Raw genomic sequence first — 23,949 nt, 5'->3', positions numbered from 1 at the left:
GTCATCGCCTGTGCCCACAATACAACCGTCAGAACAAGCGGAAGGAAAATTGCGTGTGCGTGGTTTTTCGCCTGGTTCGTGCGATTATCCTTTCCTCAAGTATTATGTTACACCGATCACGTACGGTGGAATATATTTGACTTATTGCTGCTGCTGCTGCTGATTGGGCTTTTCCTTATCATGTGTTCACTGTTGGTTCGTTCCGATATTCGCAGCCATCAGAATGGATGAAGCACTGTCATGTTCCTTTGAGAGTATTCTACACCTTCGATGTCTAAGACGTTTATTGTTTAATCGTCCGATGACAGTGTGAAGTTGTTCATTTATCTTGGTGGTCTCGACGCACTTGAAAACATGAATTAGTTAATGCTCAAAGCTCCGAGTGAACAATCTTAGAATAGCAAATATAATTTGCTCATCAGTAATGAGCCAATATTGAGGAATGGGAAGGATAATCATACATCTTCTCTACATCTCAACATCGACATTACATATCGCGAATAGCTTTATTAGACGTCAATAGGCGTTTAAATTAATGAATCTAATACAACACAAACTAGACTGCAGTTTATAACAGGTACGTTGCATTATGCTGCACCATGTTTGTAAAAGCTGCATTGTTGCATTTACATCAGCGCACTGCCTACATCACATCTCGGAAGTACCGGTTTAATATTTCATCATTCGCTTCCTCCGCACAAAAGGGGTGGCAATGGAACACAAGCGCCGAACTTTTGTAACAACAGTCTGTTTGGGGGCGGAAGCGTTGTTGTAAAGCAAACAGCCAGGATAGTGTACGCATCTGTTTCCGTTCCACGTGTTGTCGCTTCCATTGCTGGCCGGAGATGAGTTACGTTGTGAATAGGAGACACACACACACTCCGGAGCACTTTGTCGTTCCTGTACGGTAGGGAGGGCGTTAATATACTTACAACACCGAGTATAATCGGGACCAGCGAGCCCATTATTGTTAGCCCCTTGTTCCTGCACAGATGGGTAGGATGAAGGTAAGAAGATTGAGTTCTCCTTGTGTCGGCAAAACTTGCCTTCGCTTGCTAAAAGGAAAACATGTATCAAGCACTGCTAGGCGGGAAAGATTAACACCGAGTAAAGCAAATTATGGTATAAAGTTTTGCAAAGTGCAATGTTTGAGGTAAGGAAGAAAACTCCGACGGCTTCATCTATCTGCTTCGTTGCAACACAGTGTCAACTTACTGTAATACATCGGGTGGTCTCTAGCAAGTATTCTTGGACAACACTGGAAGCTGTTCTGGGAACAAAAAAATCATAGTGAATAAGAGATTTTTACAAATAAAGTAGAGAGGAAATGTTAAAAAAAATGTTTGCAAATGAAGAAGATATGTAAGTCAACATTTAATATTTCTCGTATGTTCTTGGCTATGTTCTTGGCTGGAGGAGATGACTTCTAATCTGTAACTGAACGTTCCATTTTGTAGCAATAATTATAATTCTCAGCTCTATTTTCGGACTTCCAACCAACGGAGTCCAACGGAGTCTTCAGAATTGCAAATAAGTTGAGTTCTCAAAGCTACTACTACCATTTTCCTCAGTTTCCTCAACTCCCAATGTAAATAACAAACTCATTCGTTTGATCAATGCTAACTTCTGACAGATCCATTTGGATTCTCGTAATGCACACCAATCCATTCCTACTGGGAATGTTAATAAATCGCATTAGTTTTTTTTTTGCGTCGGATGTATATGTTTTATAACTGCGTTTTTTTAAAAGATAAAGACCGTTGGATGGCATTGCGTGGTTAGCGGGAAATAAATCCAGAGCAAAGTTGCGGGAAAACTGATTGCTTTCCGTGTTGCTTTTGGTAGTATTTGTTTGCATTTTATTAGCATTTACGAGAAGCGCAGCGGCAGTACGTTATTTGCGCTATCCGATCTTTCGCCGTGGAGGTAGGTTGCAAGCTAATGAATAAAATTTTCATAAATTATATCCTACATGCTTGAGGGCGAGAGTCCCGGGCTGCTGCTGCTGCTGCGGTCATTAAGGCGAGGGTACTCATTTTCATATCGTGCCATTCCGTTGGAGCGGTGAAAACCGGAACAGTCACCATCATGCCCTCCCTCGGTGGCAGCACGTGGCCGGATCAGCAGACCGGAATTCTGGGAATGTATGCGTAAACACTTTGGCGAACAAATTCCCTTAAGACGTGTTGATCGTCTTTTTCGCCGTAAGCCCCCCCCCCCCCCCCCCGATAAACAATTTCTGTTGGAAAAGCTTTCTGGCTTATTTTTCTATCAAGCATAGTGTTGTGAGGTGTCGTTTCGCGACTATCCCGAACGATTGTTAGAGATGAAGTGCGGATCCCACATTACTCTGCTTCACTGATTTTTAGCAGCAAAACGCATAACGTCTTCAGAGTTCCCTCCATAACAGTTTGTGTTGATAAACGAAACGTACACCCACACGGCCCTTCCGATAAGGCAACACATCAGTAAAGGGGGGGACACACCGAGACGGGACTTGATGATAATTAATTGCGAGTAGGGGCTGTGTGTATCTTGGGGATCACTTTTTGCAAAAAGGAAAACAATAAACACACGACGCCTAGCAAAGAAGGGCAAGGGTAAGGTCGTCTCGATTAGTTGGTTAGCATGTCTGCCCTTTCCAGCAGTGTCCAACTCATCGCATGCATTGAAGAGGAAAAAAAGGTGACGAACAGAAGAGAAGATGGTAAATGGGTTTCTCGTTATCACCCGTTTATGGGGACGCTCGAAGCGTCAGAAACGGGGGACAGTAAGAAAGGAGAATACATCGTCGATTACGTTTAGAATAATGTGGTGCTAACTTGCAACACGCGCTTGCTAGCGAAATCAATTAGTCAGAGAAAGTTAATAATGTCCAATTAGGTTGTGGCTTTTGGTTTACTCCTTACGCTGTGTGTCTCGGTTTGGTTTTTGTATGTCGTTTGGCCGCATTCTTGCAAATTTTCGACTTGAATATTGTTTTTTATTGGAACGATCCAAGAAAGCTTACTCTGCGTATCGATTTTGAATAAACCTGCGTCACGAACGCACCGAAAATATATGACGCCATTACACCAGGCCAATACTCATCCTTCTACTGATAATTTGTCATTCTTCGACACCATCACGCACCGAAAGGCGAAACGGCGGATATCCTGCCATTCTCACTCTCCGTACAATAGTGTCTAAGTGGGGCGTTGGTGTTGGTGTCACCGGAACCGGATGTCGTGGATGCGTTAATGTGGAAAAAATGCTCATATGCTTGCGTGTTGTGCTGGCTGGCTCTCAAAGCGACACAGCATAACGCTTTTGTACGTCATCACCTCGCTAGAGCACCGGCTCGGTTGGGGTTGGTCCTCATTTGTGACGGATTTGACTGCGACCGAGATTGACGAACGTCAATCTGGACGGAGGCGTATGTGCACGTTTCGTCATCGTTTGCTGAACTAACCACACCCCACCAATGCCTCAGAGTGACGAAATGAAGAATCATCAATATCCCAAGCTCTCCCTTGGACATAGCGTGGACATTGATGTGACGCCAATTGGTGCTAGTGGTGGTCTAAAAATATCCTCCGGAATTAGTTGCGGCGTACAGTCTGCTGCAAGGAAAGGGCGAAGTTGTCTGGGTGTGTTGGGTTTTTGGCGGTCGGTCGGGATAATTAATGACCTCCATTAGTGCAGCCGCCGTCGCCTAGTGTCGCCACGTGGGGCGATAGTTTGGAAGAGTGTATAAGAATTTCTCCAGGAGCGATCCCCCGCCGAGTTAAGCTCTCCGCCAAGTGTCCTTGTACACTAGCCACAGCTGTTCCGGCATTGGTTCTCGGTTATGTTACGGGGGTTGCTTGAACCGAATCGTACACTGCTGTGTGCTATGTGGTTATATATTTTAATGTCCGAAATTAATGGACTAAGTGAAGCAGTATTCCTTTCAAGGTGGAACAGAGCGATGTGGGGAGGTAGCAGTAGCAAACTAATGAAAAATTCCTGCACACCTCGAGCAACATAACACAGGACGACGGTTTCATTTCGTTAGGCCACCATTCGCCAACATTTCCACCTTGCAGGAAGACGGAACAACTTGCGAAGGCTATTGTGAATGGCCATTTCATGGTGTAGCTCGTAGCGGGTATACAGCGGGTGTGGATGTGTGTACCAGTTTGATTTTATGTTCTGACGGATGGCGTAACTTGGGTGACTTCCTTTACCATCATAGGCGGCGCTTCACAGAAAACCATGAGCTCATAAAACGCGTTTGCGTTTGCCTCCGGTAACGGCGAACATCACAGTGTGGCATACTCGCCCCCCGATATTGTGCGATGAAGGAAATGATGACAAAACTCTTCTTCACTCGCGAGGGAGTTCGCTTTTGGGGGGTTGCTTCAAACCGTACCGGATGTTCGGTACTGTCGACTCGCCAGCTAGAAGTTGATGGCGAACGGAAGAATAACAAGCTTTGTGATCTTACTACTTACTTCGTCTCTAACATCCGGCTCTCAGCATGTGGCCGTCGGTGACATAGTGACCTACACAAAAAATATAACTCACATGCCCGGTATTTTCAAAACAGGAAGATGCATTGGCGATCAGTTCACTAACGGCATAGTAATGGGCCACCAAGGGGATTGATCCTCCACCGTTTGCTGGAGATTGATGTAGATATTGAAGGATTTCCATGACGATGTTTGCCTATTGTCAACGCTACCGACAGATTATGGAAGTTCGAAATGGTCCACCAAAGCCTTTGCAAGCTGATGTTAATTTTTGATACGCTGCCAAAGCATTCGATAGGAAAAGCATCAGCACTCCGGTTGGTAATTAGAATCGGACTTTATGCTCTCGTTATTGGTTTAAGTGTGTCTCGCTTGGTTGAGTGTGGCCGTTGCTGTGTGAAAGTGTGCTGTCGTCGAGTGTTGTATATTTTCTCGGTCTTTGACCTCATCGTACGATGGATGCGTGGAAATTCTGCACGGAGGCTGCATTGTAGTAAAACATGAAAAGCCATGAAAGAAGTGTGTGTGTGTGTGCTACGTTAGAACCAGCATAAACCGCTACAGGAAAATGTTGTAAAATCTAGGGTAATGTTTTAGAGGGCGAAAAACTTTGTTGGGAAAACGAACCATCAACAGAGCGAAAGCAGAACAAAGAATATATGAAGTAATTTTGCAGGAACGTTGTGGAGTAGTTGTCTAAAAAGGGAAAAGATTTTTCTTCTTTTCCCATGTTTCCATATATCCTAACATTTTAAATGTCTGCGTATGCTTTTGTTGATTCCCGAGATCTTTCATTTGCCACACCATCTTTATGAGGGTGATCCGTTCATTCTTCAACCGACGCACCTAAAGAAAATCCTTTGTTCAGTTCCTTGTTGATTTCTGTGAGATGTTTTTCCTTTCTCTTACCACAACTGTCCTTTGAATGATTTTGTATACGAAGAGTAATCATGTGTATGTGGCAAAGCTCCAACATGTCGTCCGTACTGCTTGTCAGCAAGTTCCCGCTCGGTAACTTTTATGAAAAGAGCAAAGGGCCAAATTAGGGCACAGTGCCAAAAGGTACTTCGGAAACAAACCGAAAAGGTCACTGAACGGAAAGTTGCTCTAAGACCCAATGTTTATGATGCACTTCGGTACGTAGGAACAGCGAAAAGGGCTCATGCCGCGGAAGCTTGCCAAATATTTAATGAGATAGCGGTTAAATTGTCTTTCTAGCTTTAAGTTCTTGGTTGTCGATTATGCAATCCGTCACGGATGTTGGGCGTAAGCGTAGTTACCAGAAATAATGCTGGTATGGCCACGTGCAAAACATTTCTTGCAATTCAATTTTAATGACCGTTCCACATGACCGATGTTTTGTCTCGGTTACAAAATTCACTTTCCTTTTACTACGGCAGGGCGTGCCGATGAACTTGCCTGACCCAGGGCTTAGGTTACGGGCACGCACTGGACGGTGGCACTGGAAGGAATAAAATGCAACATTGCTTAATATCCTTACTGCTAAAGGAAACCAATATACGTACAAAAAACAGAACTTCTCTCGAGGTGATATCGTTGAACCCGTGTCAATCATTTGTTTAAGCTCAAAGGCATCTTCTTTTTTATTCCATGTAATCTGTAACGGGCCCGAAAAGATCCTTTTGCAACAGGTTTTTGACACATTTTAATACACAATTCGCTTTGTATTGCTGGAGGTTTGTTTTTTGTGTAGTAATATTGAAGTTATTTCGTCAAAGGGCCTTCCTGAAACACACACCCACACTCCTGGCCCCAGTTTCGTTTGTTTTTAAGGACAAAGAGCAGTCGAGATTAATTTGTCAGTGGATTGATTGCATTCGTTTTTTGTTTCCCTTTTTACCCCCGGATTCATTTGCTCCCGGCCCGGGATGCTAGCTGCAACCTAAATCGAACTACTCAATCTTATTCTCCACTGTCCAAGTTTCATTATACGGACCCAATCGGAGTAAGAAAGGTGAGCGTTGAAATAATGCATGTAAATCCAGGCCATCCATTTAATGAACTTCTGGATGGGGCACATCTTTGCTTGACGGGTTCCTTTCCTTTCTTCGTTGTGTTCCGGAGCTAGAGGGATTGCAAGAAGTGAACACGCCTGCAGGACGGACGTAGTGTGCCATTGCTTGGAGCGCTTTCACTGTTGCGGAGGTTCTCGTATTTTCTTCTCCACCCGAGGAAGTGTATTGAAGCTACGGCGCACTTCAGAGGAAGGTTCATTAGATCTCGAGATTTGCTTCCTCCACTACCGTACAGGAAACTTAGAGTCAAATTGCCATCAAGTGGGATACCACGTGGAGTAGGAGGGTAGTGGATGTAATGTGAAGGCAGTAAGAGTATAAATATTCGCAATTCCGAAACTAAATGACAAACCATCCGTCGTCATCTACCGTTTCCCGGGAAATGAGTCGGTTTCCCGGGCATGTAATTGAGGATCTTTGGAATGTTTGGGTTTAATGCTGAAAGTTTTCCCGGATTTTTCGTTTCGGCGAATGAAAAGGAGCACCCTTGTTAGGTTTTTTTATCCTTCGTCTCACAGTAGTAGGTTGGCATAATAATTTACTTCATCGAGAGTGGGCTTCTACATTTACATTCAATCAGCAGCTGTAGTGAGAAACTCAATAAAAACAGCTCATTAGCGTGTGTACTATTTGTTCGCCCGTGTTTGAATATATACATCGTCAACGGTAATCAACCAACTGCTTCAGAGTCACAAAAGCTCTCCAAACGATTGGTGGAGGCCTAGTAGTGCTCGCAGTTAGTAGCAACACTAGCTCCATGGGCCGCCAATCATCAGCAATGAACATTATCGTATATTGATCTCTTTTGCTTCTAGACTCTCGTAGCATCTCGTAGCGCTCACTTTCACAAGAAGACATCTGAAATGTGCAATTTTATTCGATTGAGTTTCAACGTACTGAGCTTTTGCTCCGTGATGGTTGGAGTATGGTTTCATGTAATGTTATAGAGTTCCTCATAAATCGATTCCAGTTGCATCTATTGAAGCGTGACATCAAATGCAACAGTATGTAAACTAGAGGCAAAACATGATTAGTAACCCTTTCGATTGGCTTTAAGCGGATATTGTGGTTACCCACTTTTGAAATCGAAATACCTTGCCATTTTTTAAGTTGGAATTAGATAGGCCCAGGGAGTAAAGGAACACGACGATGATTAATCTCCCCAATGACCGTACATCCCAAGCTCCACACCCAGGCTCATGCGAGCGAGACACACATCAACCACACAAATCATCCGCATACTAATACGCCCGTTTCCGTTTTTCCCCTTTTGGGGGTTTTTCTTTTATTTGCAGTCAACAATGTAGATAGGCTAAAACCGCCGAGTCGTGGTTTCCTGGAGACGCTTTTCTGCTGTTGGCGGAATGGGCGAACGAAAAGCAATCAGAGCGGGACGCCGATCGATGGTTCCATCACGCCACCTCCGATCCAGGGCCAGCCGCGATATCTGCTGCCACAGGTCCGACCTTCCGATATGTACAAGAAGTGCATGGTGATAGACTTAGACGAAACCCTAGTTCATAGCAGTTTTAAGGTGAGTTACTATTTGGCTGGAATGATTTTGCAGCGCAACGCGTTTGATAGGAGTTTGAGTTGTGTAATTAGAATGAAATAATAGCTGTTACACCGTCACTGACACTGTTGGCCCTGTAACTTCCCGCTGGACATTATGCAGTCAGTTAAATCGCCGTGTGTTGCTCGATTCGTAACACACAATTTGTCCAGTTAAGCTCCCATTACCTCAGCAAAGCAACTACACGCCTAATCCTGTCAGGTGTGCAACAAGTTCGACGTTTTCGTCAAACTCTGTGACAGCCGATATTACGGAACTGGCTAATGTGCGAGAATGTCGCAACATCGTTGAGTAACGTTGCCACGAGTCACTTCCCCTGGATAAACGCACCAGACAAAGCAAACGCGTGCGGAAATAGAGAAACCCCGCAAAAAAGACAGACATTGTTAAATATCGTTGTTGTATTTTTTGTTTGTTTGTTGCCTTGTCTCGTCTGTAGCCAATTCCAAACGCGGATTTCATAGTGCCAGTGGAAATCGACGGAACCGTACATCAGGTGTATGTCCTGAAGCGACCGCACGTCGACGAGTTCCTGAAGAAGATGGGCGAACTGTACGAGTGCGTCCTGTTTACGGCCTCGCTGGCCAAGTATGCGGATCCAGTAGCCGATCTACTTGATCAGTAAGTTCAGCACGGTCGAAGCGGCGGAGCAAGACCAATGTAAAAATTAACTTCCTTTTTTTATTCTCCTGCTAGGTGGAACGTGTTTCGGGCGCGGTTATTTAGGGAATCTTGCGTCTTCCACATGGGCAACTATGTGAAGGATCTGAACAAACTAGGGAGAGATTTACAGAAGATTGTTATTGTTGACAACTCACCTGCTAGTTACATATTTCATCCGGATAATGCTGTAAGTATTTGTTACTGAAGAAGGATCCCAAAAGAGCCCGACCGCCATGAGTCGGTAACAATTGTATCAAGAACACTCAAACATAAACGGGCGCATCAAAAGTTCCTTTTTTGGGTACTGAGCAAATTAGTCATCGCCTAACGATTTCTTGATGGTTTCAAACCATGGAACCCTTTTTCAGTAGCCGGGGAAATATCCGTCCTGTGTTGCATTACGTAGTACAGCCCGATGAGTCATAAGATTTATTAGTTTTTTTCCTGCTTCTGCTAATAAAACGCGACGCAACAACCGAAAAAGGGGAAAACCCTAATTCTTAGTAAATGCGCAATTTTAGTTCCTACGAATTATTGCGTTTCCATTTCGGTAATGTGTTATTTTTTATTGCAAGAATTTATTGTTATTGGACGAGTATTTTGTCAATAATTAATAATTTGTGTGTGAAACTTTTCCTATGGTATAGCCATTATTTTTGTTCCTGGAAGGTAGTTTTGTTGTTCCATAACACGATATGAATTTCTTTAGCTTGTACTTTACCTATCTTTACCTTTACTTTACCTACCTAAGTCAATTTCCTTTGGGGAAATGAAAACATGCCAAAGATACCTAGCTTTGTCAATTGTAATTGTTAAAGGGCCTGTTGGAGCTTAGGGAGTTAAGTTAACGTTTCAAATCTAAAGTTCCATTGGTAACATAGTAACAAGGGTGTTTAGTTTTTACATCCATACACAGCTTAACTAACGCAATGATAACAATAATGAACGTTGTCATCTTTTTTCATTTTAGGTGCCAGTAAAGTCATGGTTCGACGATATCAACGACTCGGAACTGCTCGATCTGATACCACTGTTCGAGAAGTTGAGCAAGGTTGACTCTGTATATAGCGTGCTGTGCAACTCCAGCTCACAGTCCCAGTTGCCGACGTCCATGTCGCACCACAATCAGCAAGAGCTGCAACAGTCCCAGCAGCAGCAATTACAGTCGAATTCGTCCGATGCGAACAACACGTAACATTGGCAACAAATGTTTATCAACATCGTATGATTCGTGCACACGATGCTGCCGGGCAGTACAGTGAGCAGGACAAAGGATTAGGATCGGAACAAAATGGGTCGCGATTTGACTATATCGGACACCCACCTAGAGAGAGCGAAAGAGAAATAGAGAGAGAGAGAGAGAGAGACAGAGAGAGAGAGAAGCGGAGTGCACCGGGAAAGCGTCCTTTCTCTGCAGGTTTTTTTTTGTTTTTTTGTTTTATAAGGAGTTGGACACCCTTGTGCGGATAAAGGATTTTTTACCCAGTAAACAAAAATCTTCTGGACCCTTTTGCACCCTCCCACGGGATCACCTTGCGGTATTAATTTATAAAGGGGGCCGTGTATTGGTAACACACACACACTCACGATACAGATCGTTCACGTAGGCACTAGTCACAGGTTCAGACACACGACGAACACAAACATGTACAACACTTACACAAACTTTCATTATTGCTCATCCTGAGCTTAGCTGCTCGCCACCAGCGTTGAAGCTTCTCAAGCATAATGCGCATTGTTAATGCAATAGCTGAGCACTTTTCCGCACTCGGAAGCATCATCGTCAAGAGGTTAGCATAGTTAATCGCTGCTCCTTTTTTCACTTCAAGCTCGTCCCATTTCACCGTAATCCTTGGGCAATAGAACAAGATGTGGGCGGGAGACTCTTCCGCAACTTCGCAGCATGAACACAGCGAGGATGAGACATGATTAAACCTGTGCAATTAATTTGGAAGCAATCATATGATCGGAGAGAAAATGGGGGATAAAAAAGATTACTTCCCCATGTTTCCTCTCCACCCATGCTACAACATCCGGGATCAAGGCATAGGTCCATCTACTCTTTGTTGTATCATCCCAATTTGTCTGCCATGTCCTAAGTGAGGTGGTCCTCGAATTCCGTTTTGAGCTGGGAACGGCTGCCTCCTCACCACAGCAGGCAGCACGCCTGCCAGTACACAAGCCGCCTCATATGAAAATGTGCCGTATGCGCTTATCACTCGCATAACACTCAGCCTAGATGGAGTCCTAGATATTGCTCTCTTGTTAGACTGTACCTCTAACGTATGGACCCAAACGAGTGCACTGTATAGCAGGAGTGATGAAGCAACGTTGGCTTGAAGGCGTCTCGTGCTGCTGCTCGAGCCGCCCTCGTTTGACAGGAAAGCAGCCAGGGTTTTCTTGTACGCATATTTGATGTGCTCCTTTAACTGAAGTCTATCGTCCAAAATGACACCAAGGTATTTAGGGTGTCGCGCCGATTCGATTCACTATGAACCTACTTGTATCCTCGCTCTTTGGACTGCCTTATGGCTACTTATGACGATGAACTCAATCTTCATGGGAGCTGTTTGCAGTTTTACGCGGCTCATTCAAGCTTCGATTCTGGCTATTACGTCCGAGGCTACCACCTCGATCTCCGCTATCTATTCTGCCTCCACCATGAGCGTTATCATCAGCGAAGCCAATAAGCTCCGCTCCTGGAGGCGAAGGAAGAGGGAGCACACCTTTGTACATGGCGTTCCAGAAAACAGGAAAAAGAATCGAGCCCTGAGGTACGTTCGCTGAGATACTCAAAAAACGCAGTACATCTGTAGTCTCATAAAGCAACTCTCTCTCGTTACGCTAGCTAGGAAGCAGCCTGCAGAGGTACGTTGGAGCCCACATCCGTTCCAGTGCTATTGTGATTGCTTTGTTGACGTTTCAATAGTATTTCTCACGTCTATCGTTAGAACGGCAAGGTATCAATTTCCGCATCTTTTGCTGGTGTAAACTATCTGCCCCTTTCTATGCACCGTGAGAACAGCATCTACGCTGACCTCTTCCTCCGAAAGCCGAACTGTCTCTCTGACAAGCCATACATTCTGGCCTTCAGTGCCTCGCAAAGACGTCGTACGATTTACTAGCGAAGCATACTGGGAGCAGTTAATCAATTATTCAGATACTGTTATTCTTATAACATATATCTAAACAATATTATATGGTTTAGTACACAGTACAAGTACACACATGCCAGAAGGCACGGTTTACACTCAACCCCTCATCACACATCCACAAACCGATACAAGCATACACCGATTTGTTGGCAATCGCAATAGCGAACGCTAGATAATGTTATTTTAAAATCTTGTGTTTACAATTAATCATTTCCGCATGCAGTGGGTCCAGGAAGAGTGCGACATTAGGGAATATCTGTGCATAATGTGCATAACTCCTTTTCTCTCCTCCTCCTCTGTGCAGAAGTAGCATGTAACTGTTCGCTTGTTTCCTTTAACTACTTTCGAGGGCTCCTAGAGCCTTGTCGGCAAGAATAAGGTTGCAATAGGCTTTTTTGTTTGTTTTAATATTATTTTATTCTTACAGAGTAATCGTAATACACGCTAATTGTATGTGTATGTTATCGAAACGATGCAGATAGTATAATCAATTGCAGTTTTGAAAATTAATGCCACAGCAAAATATTACGTATTGCATACACACGAACCTCACACACACACATACACCCACACTCATGTACGGGACCGAACACCATCCATAGAACAGAGAGATAGAGAGCAATTTTTATAGTTCAATTTAGCTTTTTAACTGACGATCAAATGGACGCATAAAATTTAGGCTCGACGAAGAATGCATACACACTTACCATGCAAACACACACCACGTAAGAGGAATTTTGTAGCAAAGAATAAATTAGGTAAAGCAAAGAAAGGAAGAAAAACGCCAGAACCGTTTTCCCACGCAGGTCACACTGAAAAGGGAATGCGTGCAAGGAATTATAATAGTCATAATCATACTGTGCGACGCGCGTGCTCCAAAAAGGATGAAAAAGAGTAGTAGAGTATGTGTACAATTTTGTATATCACAATTATAAACAAGCAAACTATCTTAACAAGGTAGTTGTGACCACAAAAGCGAACACACACAGCGATAGGGAGCGAAAGTTTCTAGTTTGGTGGTGTTCGAGGCGTATTTATTAGTGTGTAGACCCCTTATAAGGCGATCATTGTCCAGAAGCAGGGAACTTTCTTAAGAATCCGGAAAGGATCATGCTGCCGGTCGTGAAAACCAGAAATTTAAGCTATTGTACAGTTTTATACATGAAACTACGTCAGGACACTCATGTGGAGAACTCTCATTACCTTCGACAGCATAGGCTATGCATGGAATAGCATAGGCTATTAGGAATAGGTGAGGTGAACCTTACGGGTTCATGAGAAGACGATTTGTATCCGCACTGAGGAATCTGTCATATCGTACGAGCGGTAGTGCTGGAGCAACTTGAATTTGGCCCACGACGATGTATTGATTGTGGTGTACGTGTTCTTCTGATATGACGCATCAGGCCAAGTCGCCTACACTCGCCTTACACATGTAGCCGATTTTGTTCTTTCTATGATGGGCTATGGCTTTAAGTAGCATGGTACCAGCGTTGTGAGTAATTATGTTTTCTGCTATATTTGTTCAGAGAGGAAGTACTTGCAACTTAAGCTCAGTTTTGAGTGATTTATTAAGACATATCAATTTTGTCATTGGAAAGGTTTATTGAGAAGGTTATTACATTTTCAGCTGTATCAACAACAGAAGAATGGAGAGGTTACGCTTTACTTGTTTTCTAGTTTTATGGGCTTTGTATTTCCCAAACGCCTAAACCAAGCGTGTTCCAACACAGTGGTTATTGCATACTAAAAGCGTGTGTGTGGCAAGATCAGTCATGTTCGCACGTGCTTTTCCTTGCTCAGGATGTTATTTTACCCAAAGCAGGTAAGAATCAAGCAAAAATAATTTCCTTTTTTCTAGTGTTTTCATCAAATTCACAAACAAAATCATAGATATATTTTCTCAACTAATTCGTCCACCTTAGTTATTGCACACGGAAGACGCAAAAAAACTGGAAGACTGAAATGTAAGGAACGAAACAAAAGAAAACGGATGAAAGTATTTTTGGCATTCAAAGCGTATGTGTGTACAGGAAACAGATGAAGAAAACCAGGACAGGAAAAAATGAAAATGACGGTAATACAATTGTACACCTACCTCTGAATTCTTATTACTACTCAAAACTACTATTACACTACAGCATCCCATTTTAAGATGGAGCTTCCTGTTGTATACTAGCAAATCTGTATAATGGATAGTGTGTTGTAGGGTTGAAAACATCCAGGGATCGTTTCAATCTTGTATTCTTGATCACCTCCTCCTTCCCTCCCTTCCAACCTCTTCTCACACGAAGGAAAGATCCATTGCCTTCACATTATTAGTACATGGGCATATTCCGCTACAAGCTTCGAAAACTAAGCCGCCTGCTGCATTTGTACCATGTATATATACATATAAAGTGTGATTAGCCTTTTTATCTCCTTCCAGCGAAATGGTGGACACGCGCTTAATTTACGCTGTTTTTTCTTGCTGGAGAGCTTTTTATTCCCTTTCGTTAGAGGCATTTTGTATGAGAGTAGAGCAGTAGAAATAGGACAACAAAAGGAAAATGTTTTCTCTTTAATTTGTGTTTGTTTAAAATCAGCTTAGCAAAAACAAAACATACAACCTATTAACTTCTGATGGTAAATCGTCTTCTTATGAAAGACCACTGTCAAAGACATATTTTTCTATACAACCGTGTACACTTATTCACGATGCGGTACGGAAAATTGGGAGCAAATTAAATGCAATTTAGTAAAGTTTGTGGGAGTTTTGATACGGAAACCATACATACATACACAAGTACACACACACATACACATTCATTAATTAAATGCTAAGTTTGGCCATATAAAAGCGATTCGAATATAAATTTACGACTATGCACAACAGATCATCTCCCATATTCCATAACAGTGTTAGATAATTTTCAAACCGCACTGTAAGGACAGTGATAAGACAGTGTACCGATAGGTTAATGGAAATTACGTACGAAAAAAGTGGTCAGTCAGTAATATATTTTTAATCTTCACGAAAGCGACACATGTTGGCATGTGACTAGTCCCCACAAAACTCTCTCGCAGGCTATTAAGCTTACAGGAGTTGATAAATGGTTAGGGTCATGGGATCTGTTTGTTGTGCACAGATGTAAGATCCACTGGGTTTGATTGAAAAAAGAACAGACCTGTATATGTGCGTGTGTGTATGCCTTCAGTAAGGCTAGGGAAAAAAAAATCGTGTGTAAAGAAACTGCTACATTATTACTATTGTGTGTGTTTGTATGAGGATGTGCAAAGTAAAAGTAATAACAAAACAACAAAACAAACAACACACGATTGTGTCGGAAAAACAGCAACAAAAATGTTTCATAAAGTTGTCGAAACAAAGTAAAAACAAAAGAAATATTGAATTATACACCACACCAACACCCGGTAATATAACAGAAAAGAAAGCAACAAAAAAAAAACAACACCAAAAATCACAATACAATGATGTGCAAAAGTCATGTGTGTTTTGTGTCTCTGCTTTCTTGTGTTTCGATTAATGTCCTTTTGTTCAAAATTTTGTTTTTCTTTTTCTACCTTGTTGTAGTTTGTTTATTTTATTTTGTTTTAAAATTTACATGTAATTGTGTGAGTGCGGCCTTTTATTTCAAATATCAACTTTGAAAACTAAAAATGTACGAAGCAGGATATAAAAGGACGAATATTTAAATTAAAGAAAAGATTAAGCACAGTCGGTAGGCAGACAAGAAGAATTTTTTAAACAGGTATTATTAAGGAACTTCGCTAAGCAAAGTAGAGCGTTAAGTGAAAGATTTAGCATAGTGTGTGAAGCGTACATAGCAATGGCAATCATTTAACCATCTTTTCTTTTTATTGTTATCTAATGATTACGAGTGAACTTTCGATGCGTCGTATAATATTATTTAACAGTTTTGTTTTTTATACATATATTCAGTAAGCGTACAGTCGATTATGAATATATTAGGTTTTATTCGTAAACCTAAATTTATTTAGACGTTAAGTGGAACATAGCCGACGGAAACATATTTTCCTCTCTCCCACACACACATACACCAACACCGCCTACTATGATACTGCAATATAGGACAATAGCAGAATGATGAATCTAGCGTCGAAAACACATTAACATATGAAAACTCTTACAGGAACATACATTCGCTTCTTTACAATCTTTTTTTGTGGTAAATGTCAAGTGCGTGAACCTTTTATTTATTTGTTCAACTTTATTTTCTTTTTAAAGTACCAGTATATTAATTGGAAAATTATTCTTTTATAACTCTTTTTACCGTTTTTTTATGTTACACATTTAGCATAAATTTACAAAATGTTTTTACGCATTTCTAAGCACAAAAATATACTGCAGAAATGAACAAGAAAGGTGTTAAAAATTGCAACATTACACCAACCTAAACACACACCTACCCATATATGAACGAGATGAAAAGGGTAAAAATAGGAAGTATATAAACTAATACTTCCACGATCCTGTTTTGGGAAAACAAACTCAATGGAGGCAAGAAATGAAAATTAAAACAGTTTCAAGAAAGGGAATTTATTACAATGCATTATTAGTTAACTTATAGCATGATGCCCCGGAGGTATGATTAGAAGAAGGATATACATTTAAACGCAGATCAAACAAAATCAGGCCCAACAAACATGGGTAGGAGGCATGTAAATTGTTTTGTTCCTTAACAAACAAGAGCAGAAAACCAGCAAGAAAATAGCGAATAATCTTACAGTAATTTGTTTCTAATGTGCGATCGAGAGGTTGCGAGAGTTAGGCAACATAAAAGCACTCCAGCGTGCTGGTCCTAGAAATAAACACACAAAACAGAGGAGAGGACACGTACATGGTATCAGTAAAACAAAAAAAAGAAGGAAAGGATTTAATAATAATATATTGTCACATTTCGTAACCAACTGTTTCGTTATTGTTTTTTTTTTTGCTAAAAGTCTCTCTTCGTTTCATTTGTTTTATTAATTTTCCTTTGTTAAAACAAAGATATTTCCGAAAAGAAGAGTTCATAAAGTTAAGGGCATTTTAATTTTATTTTTGTTTTACAGTTTGTCAAGCTTCTGAAACCTGGAGAGCATCCACGGAAGAGGTAGCTCCTGGTACTGCGCCGTAAGGTATGCAATGTTTATACACTAACTTTGCAACCAACTTGCAATGCAATGCGCCGTAAGGTATGCAATGTTTAAACACTAACTTTCCATACAAACCAGCTGTTGTATGCCGGTTGCGATTTCCGATTTCCGATACCAGGAGAGCATGTCTCTCAAGAGGTGACCCTCAGACACTCAGGCACTCAGTCACTCAGTCACTTATGAGTGCCAGTCACTTGATACCAACTGACAAATGACAACTGGACAAATGACCAGTTTTTCAAGCTCCTGATACCAGGAGAGCATCCAACGCAGGAGGATGCTTTTTCCGTGTCAATCGAGCCAGAAAACGCGCCAAAAATGACCAGTTTTTCAAGCTCCTGATACCAGGAGAGCATCCAACGCAGGAGGATGCTTTTCCCGTGTTTTTCGAGGCAGAAAACGCGCTTAAAATGACCAGTTTTTCAAGCTCCTGATACCAGGAGAGCATCCAACGCAGGAGGATGCTTTTCCCGTGTTTTTCGTGGCAGAAAACTCGCCAAAAATGACCAGCTTTTCAAGCTCCTGATACCAGGAGAGCATCCAACCCAGGAGGATGCTTTTTCTGTGTCAATTGAGCCAGAAAACGCGCCAAAAATGACCAGTTTTTTAAGCTGCTGATACCAGGAGAGCATGCAACGCAGGAGGATGCTTTTTCCGTGTCGATCGAACCAGAAAACGCGCCAAAACTTACCAATTTTTCAAGCTCCTGATACCAAGAGAGCATGCAACGCAGGAGGATGCATTTTCCGTGTCAATCGAGACAGAAAACTCGCCAAAAAATGACCAGTTTTTCAAGCTCCTGATACCAGGAGAGCATCCAACGCAACAGGATGCTTTTTCCGTGTCGATCGAGCCAAAAAAGGCGCCAAAAATGACCAGTTTTTCAAGCTCCTGATACCAGGAGAGCATCCAACGCAACAGGATGCTTTTTCCGTGTCGATCGAGCCAGAAAACGCGCCAAAAATGACCAGTTTTTCAAGCTCCTGATACCAAGAGAGCATGCAACGCAGGAGGATGCATTTTCCGTGTCACTCGAGACAGAAAACTCGCCAAAAAATGACCAGTTTTTCAAGCTCCTGATACCAGGAGAGCATCCAACGCAACAGGATGCTTTTTCCGCGTCGATCGAGCCAGAAAACGCGCCAAAAATGACCAGTTTTGCGAGCTCCTGATACCAGGAGAGCATCCAACGCAGGAGGATGCATTTTCCGTGTTAATCGAGACAGAGAACTCACCAAAAATGACCAGTTTGTCAAGCTCTGATACCAGGAGAGCATCCAACGCAGGAGGATGCTTTTTCCGTGTTGATCGAGACAGAGATCTCACCAAAAATGACCAGTTTTTCAAGCTCCTGATACCAGGAGAGCATCCAACGCAGGAGGATGCTTTTTCCGTGTCGATCGAGCCAGAAAACGCGCCAAAAATGACCAGTTTTGCGAGCTCCTGATACCAGGAGAGCATCCAACGCAGGAGGATGCTTTTTCCGTGTCGATCGAGCCAGAAAACGCGCCAAAAATGACCAGTTTTGCGAGCTCCTGATACCAGGAGACCATCCAACGTAGGAGGATGCATTTTCCGTGTTCATCGAGACAGAGAACTCACCAAAAATGACCAGTTTTTCAAGCTCTTGATACCAGGAGAGCATCCAACGCAGGAGGATGCTTTTTCCGTGTTGATCGAGACAGAGAACTCACCAAAAATGATCGGTTTGTCCAGCTCTGATACCAGGAGAGCATCCAACGCAGGAGGATGCTTTTTTCGTGTTGATCGAGACAGAGAACTCACCAAAAATGACCAGTTTATCAAGCTCGTATACCAGATGCGCATCCAACGCAGGAGGATGCTTTTTCCGTGTTGACCGAGACAGAGAACTCACCAAAAATGACCAGTTTTTCCAGCTGTGATACCAGGAGAGCATCCAACGCAGGAGAATGCATTTTCCGTGTTGATCGAGACAGAGAACTCACCAAAAATGACCAGTTTTTCGATCTCTGCTACCAGGAGAGCATCCAACGCAGGAGGATGCTTTTTCCGTGTCGATCGAGCCAGAAAACGCGCCAAAAATGACCAGTTTTTCAAGCTCCTGATACCAGGAGAGCATCCAACGCAACAGGATGCTTTTTCCGTGTCGATCGAGCCAGAAAACGCGCCAAAAATGACCAGTTTTTCAAGCTCCTGATACCAGGAGAGCATCCAACGCAGGAGGATGCTTTTTCCGTGTCATTCGTGCCAGAAAACGCGCCAAAAATGACCAGTTTTTCAAGCTCCTGATACCAGGAGAGCATCCACGGAAGAGGTAGCTCCTGGTACTAGCGCCGTAAGGTATGCAATGTTTATACACTAACTTTGCAACCAACTTGCAATGCAATGCGCCGTAAGGTATGCAATGTTTAAACACTAGCTTTCCATACAAATCAGCTGTTTTGAGATTTCCGATACCAGAAGAGCATGTCTCTCAAGAGGTGACCCTCAGACACTCAGGCACTCAGTCACTCAGTCACTCATGAGTGACCAGCACTTATGAGTGACCGGCACTCATGAGTGACCGGCACTCATGAGTGACCGGCACTCATGAGTGACCGGCACTCATGAGTGACCGGCACTCATGAGTGACCGGCACTCATGAGTGACCGGCACTCATGAGTGACCGGCACTCATGAGTGACTGGCACTCATGAGTGACTGAGTGACTGAGTGCCTGAGTGTCTGATGGTCACCTCTTGAGAGACATGCTCTCCTGGTATCGGAAATCTCAAAACATCTGGTTTGTATGCAAAGCTAGTGTTTAAACATTGCATACCTTACGGCGCATTGCATTGCAAGTTGGTTGCAAAGGTAGTTTATAAACATTGCATACCTTACGGCGCTAGTACCAGGAGCTACCTCTTCCGTGGATGCTCTCCTGGTAACAGAGCTTGAAAAACTGGTCATTTTTGGCGCGTTTTCTGGCACGAATGACACGGAAAAAGCATCCTCCTGCGTTGGATGCTCTCCTGGTATCAGGAGCTTGAAAAACTGGTCATTTTTGGCGCGTTTTCTGGCTCGATCGACACGGAAAAAGCATCCTCCTGCGTTGGATGCTCTCCTGGTATCAGGAGCTTGAAAAACTGGTCATTTTTGGCGCGTTTTCTGGCTCGATCGACACGGAAAAAGCATCCTCCTGCGTTGGATGCTCTCCTGGTATCAGGAGCTTGAAAAACTGGTCATTTTTGGCGCGTTTTCTGGCTCGATCGACACGGAAAAAGCATCCTCCTGCGTTGGATGCTCTCCTGGTATCAGGAGCTTGAAAAACTGGTCATTTTTGGCGCGTTTTCTGGCTCGATCGACACGGAAAAAGCATCCTCCTGCGTTGGATGCTCTCCTGGTATCAGAGCTGGAAAAACTGGTCATTTTTGGTGAGTTCTCTGTCTCGATCAACACGGAAAATGCATCCTCCTGCGTTGGATGCTCTCCTGATATCAGGAGCTTGAAAAACTGGTCATTTTTGGTGAGTTCTCTGTCTCGATCAACACGGAAAAAGCATCCTCCTGCGTTGGATGCTCTCCTGGTATCAGAGCTGGAAAAACTGGTCATTTTTGGTGAGTTCTCTGTCTCGATCAACACGGAAAATGCATCCTCTTGCGTTGGATGCTCTCCTGGTATCAGAGCTGGAAAAACTGGTCATTTCTGGTGAGTTCTCTGTCTCGATCAACACGGAAAATGCATCCTCCTGCGTTGGATGCTCTCCTGATATCAGGAGCTGGAAAAACTGGTCATTTTTGGTGAGTTCTCTGTCTCGATCAACACGGAAAATGCATCCTCCTGCGTTGGATGCTCTCCTGGTATCAGGAGCTTGAAAAACTGGTCATTTTTGGCGCGTTTTCTGCCTCCAAAAACACGGAAAAAGCATCCTCCTGCGTTGGATGCTCTCCTGGTATCAGGAGCTTGGAAAACTGGTCATTTTTAGCGCGTTTTCTGGTTCGATCAACACGGAAAAAGCATGCTCCTACGTTGGATGCTCTCCTGGTATCAGGAGCTTGAAAAACTGGTCATTTTTGGCGCGTTTTCTGGCTCGATCGACACGGAAAAAGCATCCTCCTGCGTTGGATGCTCTCCTGGTATCAGAGCTTGACAAACTTTTCATTTCTGGTGAGTTCTTTGTCTCGATCAACACGGAAAAAGCATCCTCCTGCGTTGGATGCTCTCCTGGTATCAGAGCTTGACAAACTTTTCATTTTTGGTGAGTTCTCTGTCTCGATTAACACGGAAAATGCATCCTCCTGCGTTGGATGCTCTCCTGGTATCAGGAGCTTGAAAAACTGGTCATTTTTGGTGAGTTCTCTGTCTCGATGAACACGGAAAATGCATCCTCCTGCGTTGGATGGTCTCCTGGTATCAGGAGCTCGCAAAACTGGTCATTTTTGGCGCGTTTTCTGGCTCGATCGACACGGAAAAAGCATCCTCCTGCGTTGGATGCTCTCCTGGTATCAGGAGCTTGAAAAACTGGTCATTTTTGGTGAGTTCTCTGTCTCGATCAACACGGAAAATGCATCCTCCTGCGTTGGATGCTCTCCTGGTATCAGGAGCTTGAAAAACTGGTCATTTTTTTGAGTTCTCTGTCTCGATCAACATGGAAAAAGCATCCTCCTGCGTTGGATGCTCTCCTGGTATCAGGAGCTTGAAAAACTGGTCATTTTTGGTGAGTTCTCTGTCTCGATCAACACGGAAAAAGCATCCTCCTGCGTTGGATGCTCTCCTGGTATCAGGAGCTTGCAAACTGGTCATTTTTGGCGCGTTTTCTGGCTCGATCGACACGGAAAAAGCATCCTCCTGCGTTGGATGCTCTCCTGGTATCAGAGCTTGACATACTTTTCATTTTTTGTGAGTTCTTTGTCTCGATCAACACGGAAAAAGCATCCTCCTGCGTTGGATGCTCTCCTGGTATCAGAGCTGGAAAAACTGGTCATTTTTGGTGAGTTCTCTGTCTCGGTCAACACGGAAAATGCATCCTCCTGCGTTGGATGCTCTCCTGGTATCAGGAGCTTGAAAAACTGGTCATTTTTGGCGCGTTTTCTGGCTCAATCGACACGGAAAAAGCATCCTCCTGCGTTGGATGCTCTCCTGGTATCAGGAGCTTGACAAACTGGTCATTTTTGGCGCGTTTTCTGGCTCGATCGACACGGAAAAAGCATCCTCCTGCGTTGGATGCTCTGCTGGTATCAGGAGCTTGAAAAACTGGTCATTTTTGGCGCGTTTTCTGGCTCAATCGACGCGGAAAAAGCATCCTCCTGCGTTGGATGCTCTCCTGGTATCAGGAGCTTGACAAACTGGTCATTTTTGGCGCGTTTTCTGGCTCGATCGACACGGAAAAAGCATTCTCCTGCGTTGGATGCTCTGCTGGTATCAGAGATCGAAAAACTGGTCATTTTTGGTGAGTTCTCTGTCTCGATCAACACGGAAAATGCATTCTCCTGCGTTGGATGCTCTCCTGGTATCACAGCTGGACAAACTGGTCATTTTTGGTGAGTTCTCTGTCTCGATCAACACGGAAAATGCATCCTCCTGCGTTGGATGCTCATCTGGTATACGAGCTTGATAAACTTTTAATTTTTGGTGAGTTCTTTGTCTCGATCAACACGAAAAAAGCATCCTCCTGCGTTGGATGCTCTCCTGGTATCAGAGCTGGACAAACCGATCATTTTTGGTGAGTTCTCTGTCTCGATCAACACGGAAAAAGCATCCTCCTGCGTTGGATGCTCTCCTGGTATCAAGAGCTTGAAAAACTGGTCATTTTTGGTGAGTTCTCTGTCTCGATCGACACGGAAAATGCATCCTCCTACGTTGGATGGTCTCCTGGTATCAGGAGCTTGAAAAACTGGTCATTTTTGGCGCGTTTTCTGGCTCGATCGACACGGAAAAAGCATCCTCCTGCGTTGGATGCTCTCCTGGTATCAGAGCTTGACAAACTTTTCATTTCTGGTGAGTTCTTTGTCTCGATCAACACGGAAAAAGCATCCTCCTGCGTTGGATGCTCTCCTGGTATCAGAGCTGGAAAAACTGGTCATTTTTGGTGAGTTCTCTGTCTCGATCAACACGGAAAATGCATCCTCCTGCGTTGGATGCTGTCCTGGTATCAGGAGCTTGAAAAACTGGTCATTTTTGGTGAGTTCTCTGTCTCGATGAACACGGAAAATGCATCCTCCTGCGTTGGATGGTCTCCTGGTATCAGGAGCTTGAAAAACTGGTCATTTCTGGTGAGTTCTCTGTCTCGATCAACACGGAAAATGCATCCTCCTGCGTTGGATGCTCTCCTGGTATCAGGAGCTTGAAAAACTGGTCATTTTTGGTGAGTTCTCTGTCTCGATCAACACGGAAAAAGCATCCTCCTGCGTTGGATGCTCTCCTGGTATCAGGAGCTCGCAAAACTGGTCATTTTTGGCGCGTTTTCTGGCTCGATCGACACGGAAAATGCATCCTCCTGCGTTGGATGCTCTGCTGGTATCAGAGCTTGACAAACTGGTCATTTTTGGTGAGTTCTCTGTCTCGATTAACACGGAAAATGCATCCTCCTGCGTTGGATGCTCTCCTGGTATCAGGAGCTTGAAAAACTGGTCATTTTTGGTGAGTTCTCTGTCTCGATCAACACGGAAAATGCATCCTCCTGCGTTGGATGCTCTCCTGGTATCAGGAGCTTAAAAAACTGGTCATTTTTGGCGCGTTTTCTGCCTCGAAAAAAACGAAAAAAGCATCCTCCTGCGTTGGATGCTCTCCTGGTATCAGGAGCTTGAAAAACTGGTCATTTTTGGCGCGTTTTCTGGCTCGATAGACACGGAAAAAGCATGCTCCTGCGTTGGATGCTCTCCTGGTATCAGGAGCTTGAAAAACTGGTCA

At 43.5% G+C, this 23,949-nt stretch overlaps 1 protein-coding gene across 2 annotated transcripts in view; it reads left to right on the top strand.

Moving 5' to 3' along the window:
* Window positions 1-16,843, top strand: part of LOC128304271 (phosphatase Herzog) — a 47,121-nt gene extending 30,278 nt beyond the window's left edge. For both annotated transcript variants that reach the window (XM_053041435.1, XM_053041443.1), the window contains exons 3-6: window positions 7,825-8,063; window positions 8,542-8,723; window positions 8,799-8,952; window positions 9,736-16,843. In XM_053041435.1, coding sequence (XP_052897395.1) covers window positions 7,825-8,063; window positions 8,542-8,723; window positions 8,799-8,952; window positions 9,736-9,960 — 800 coding nt within the window. In that variant the 3' untranslated portion in view covers window positions 9,961-16,843. The remainder of the gene's footprint in view (window positions 1-7,824; window positions 8,064-8,541; window positions 8,724-8,798; window positions 8,953-9,735) is intronic.
* Window positions 16,844-23,949: the final 7,106 nt, after the last annotated feature.

This window comes from Anopheles moucheti, chromosome 2 (assembly GCF_943734755.1).
Source record: "Anopheles moucheti chromosome 2, idAnoMoucSN_F20_07, whole genome shotgun sequence".
Lineage (NCBI taxonomy): Eukaryota > Metazoa > Arthropoda > Insecta > Diptera > Culicidae > Anopheles > Anopheles moucheti.
This window is presented reverse-complemented; position numbering and strand designations above follow the sequence as displayed.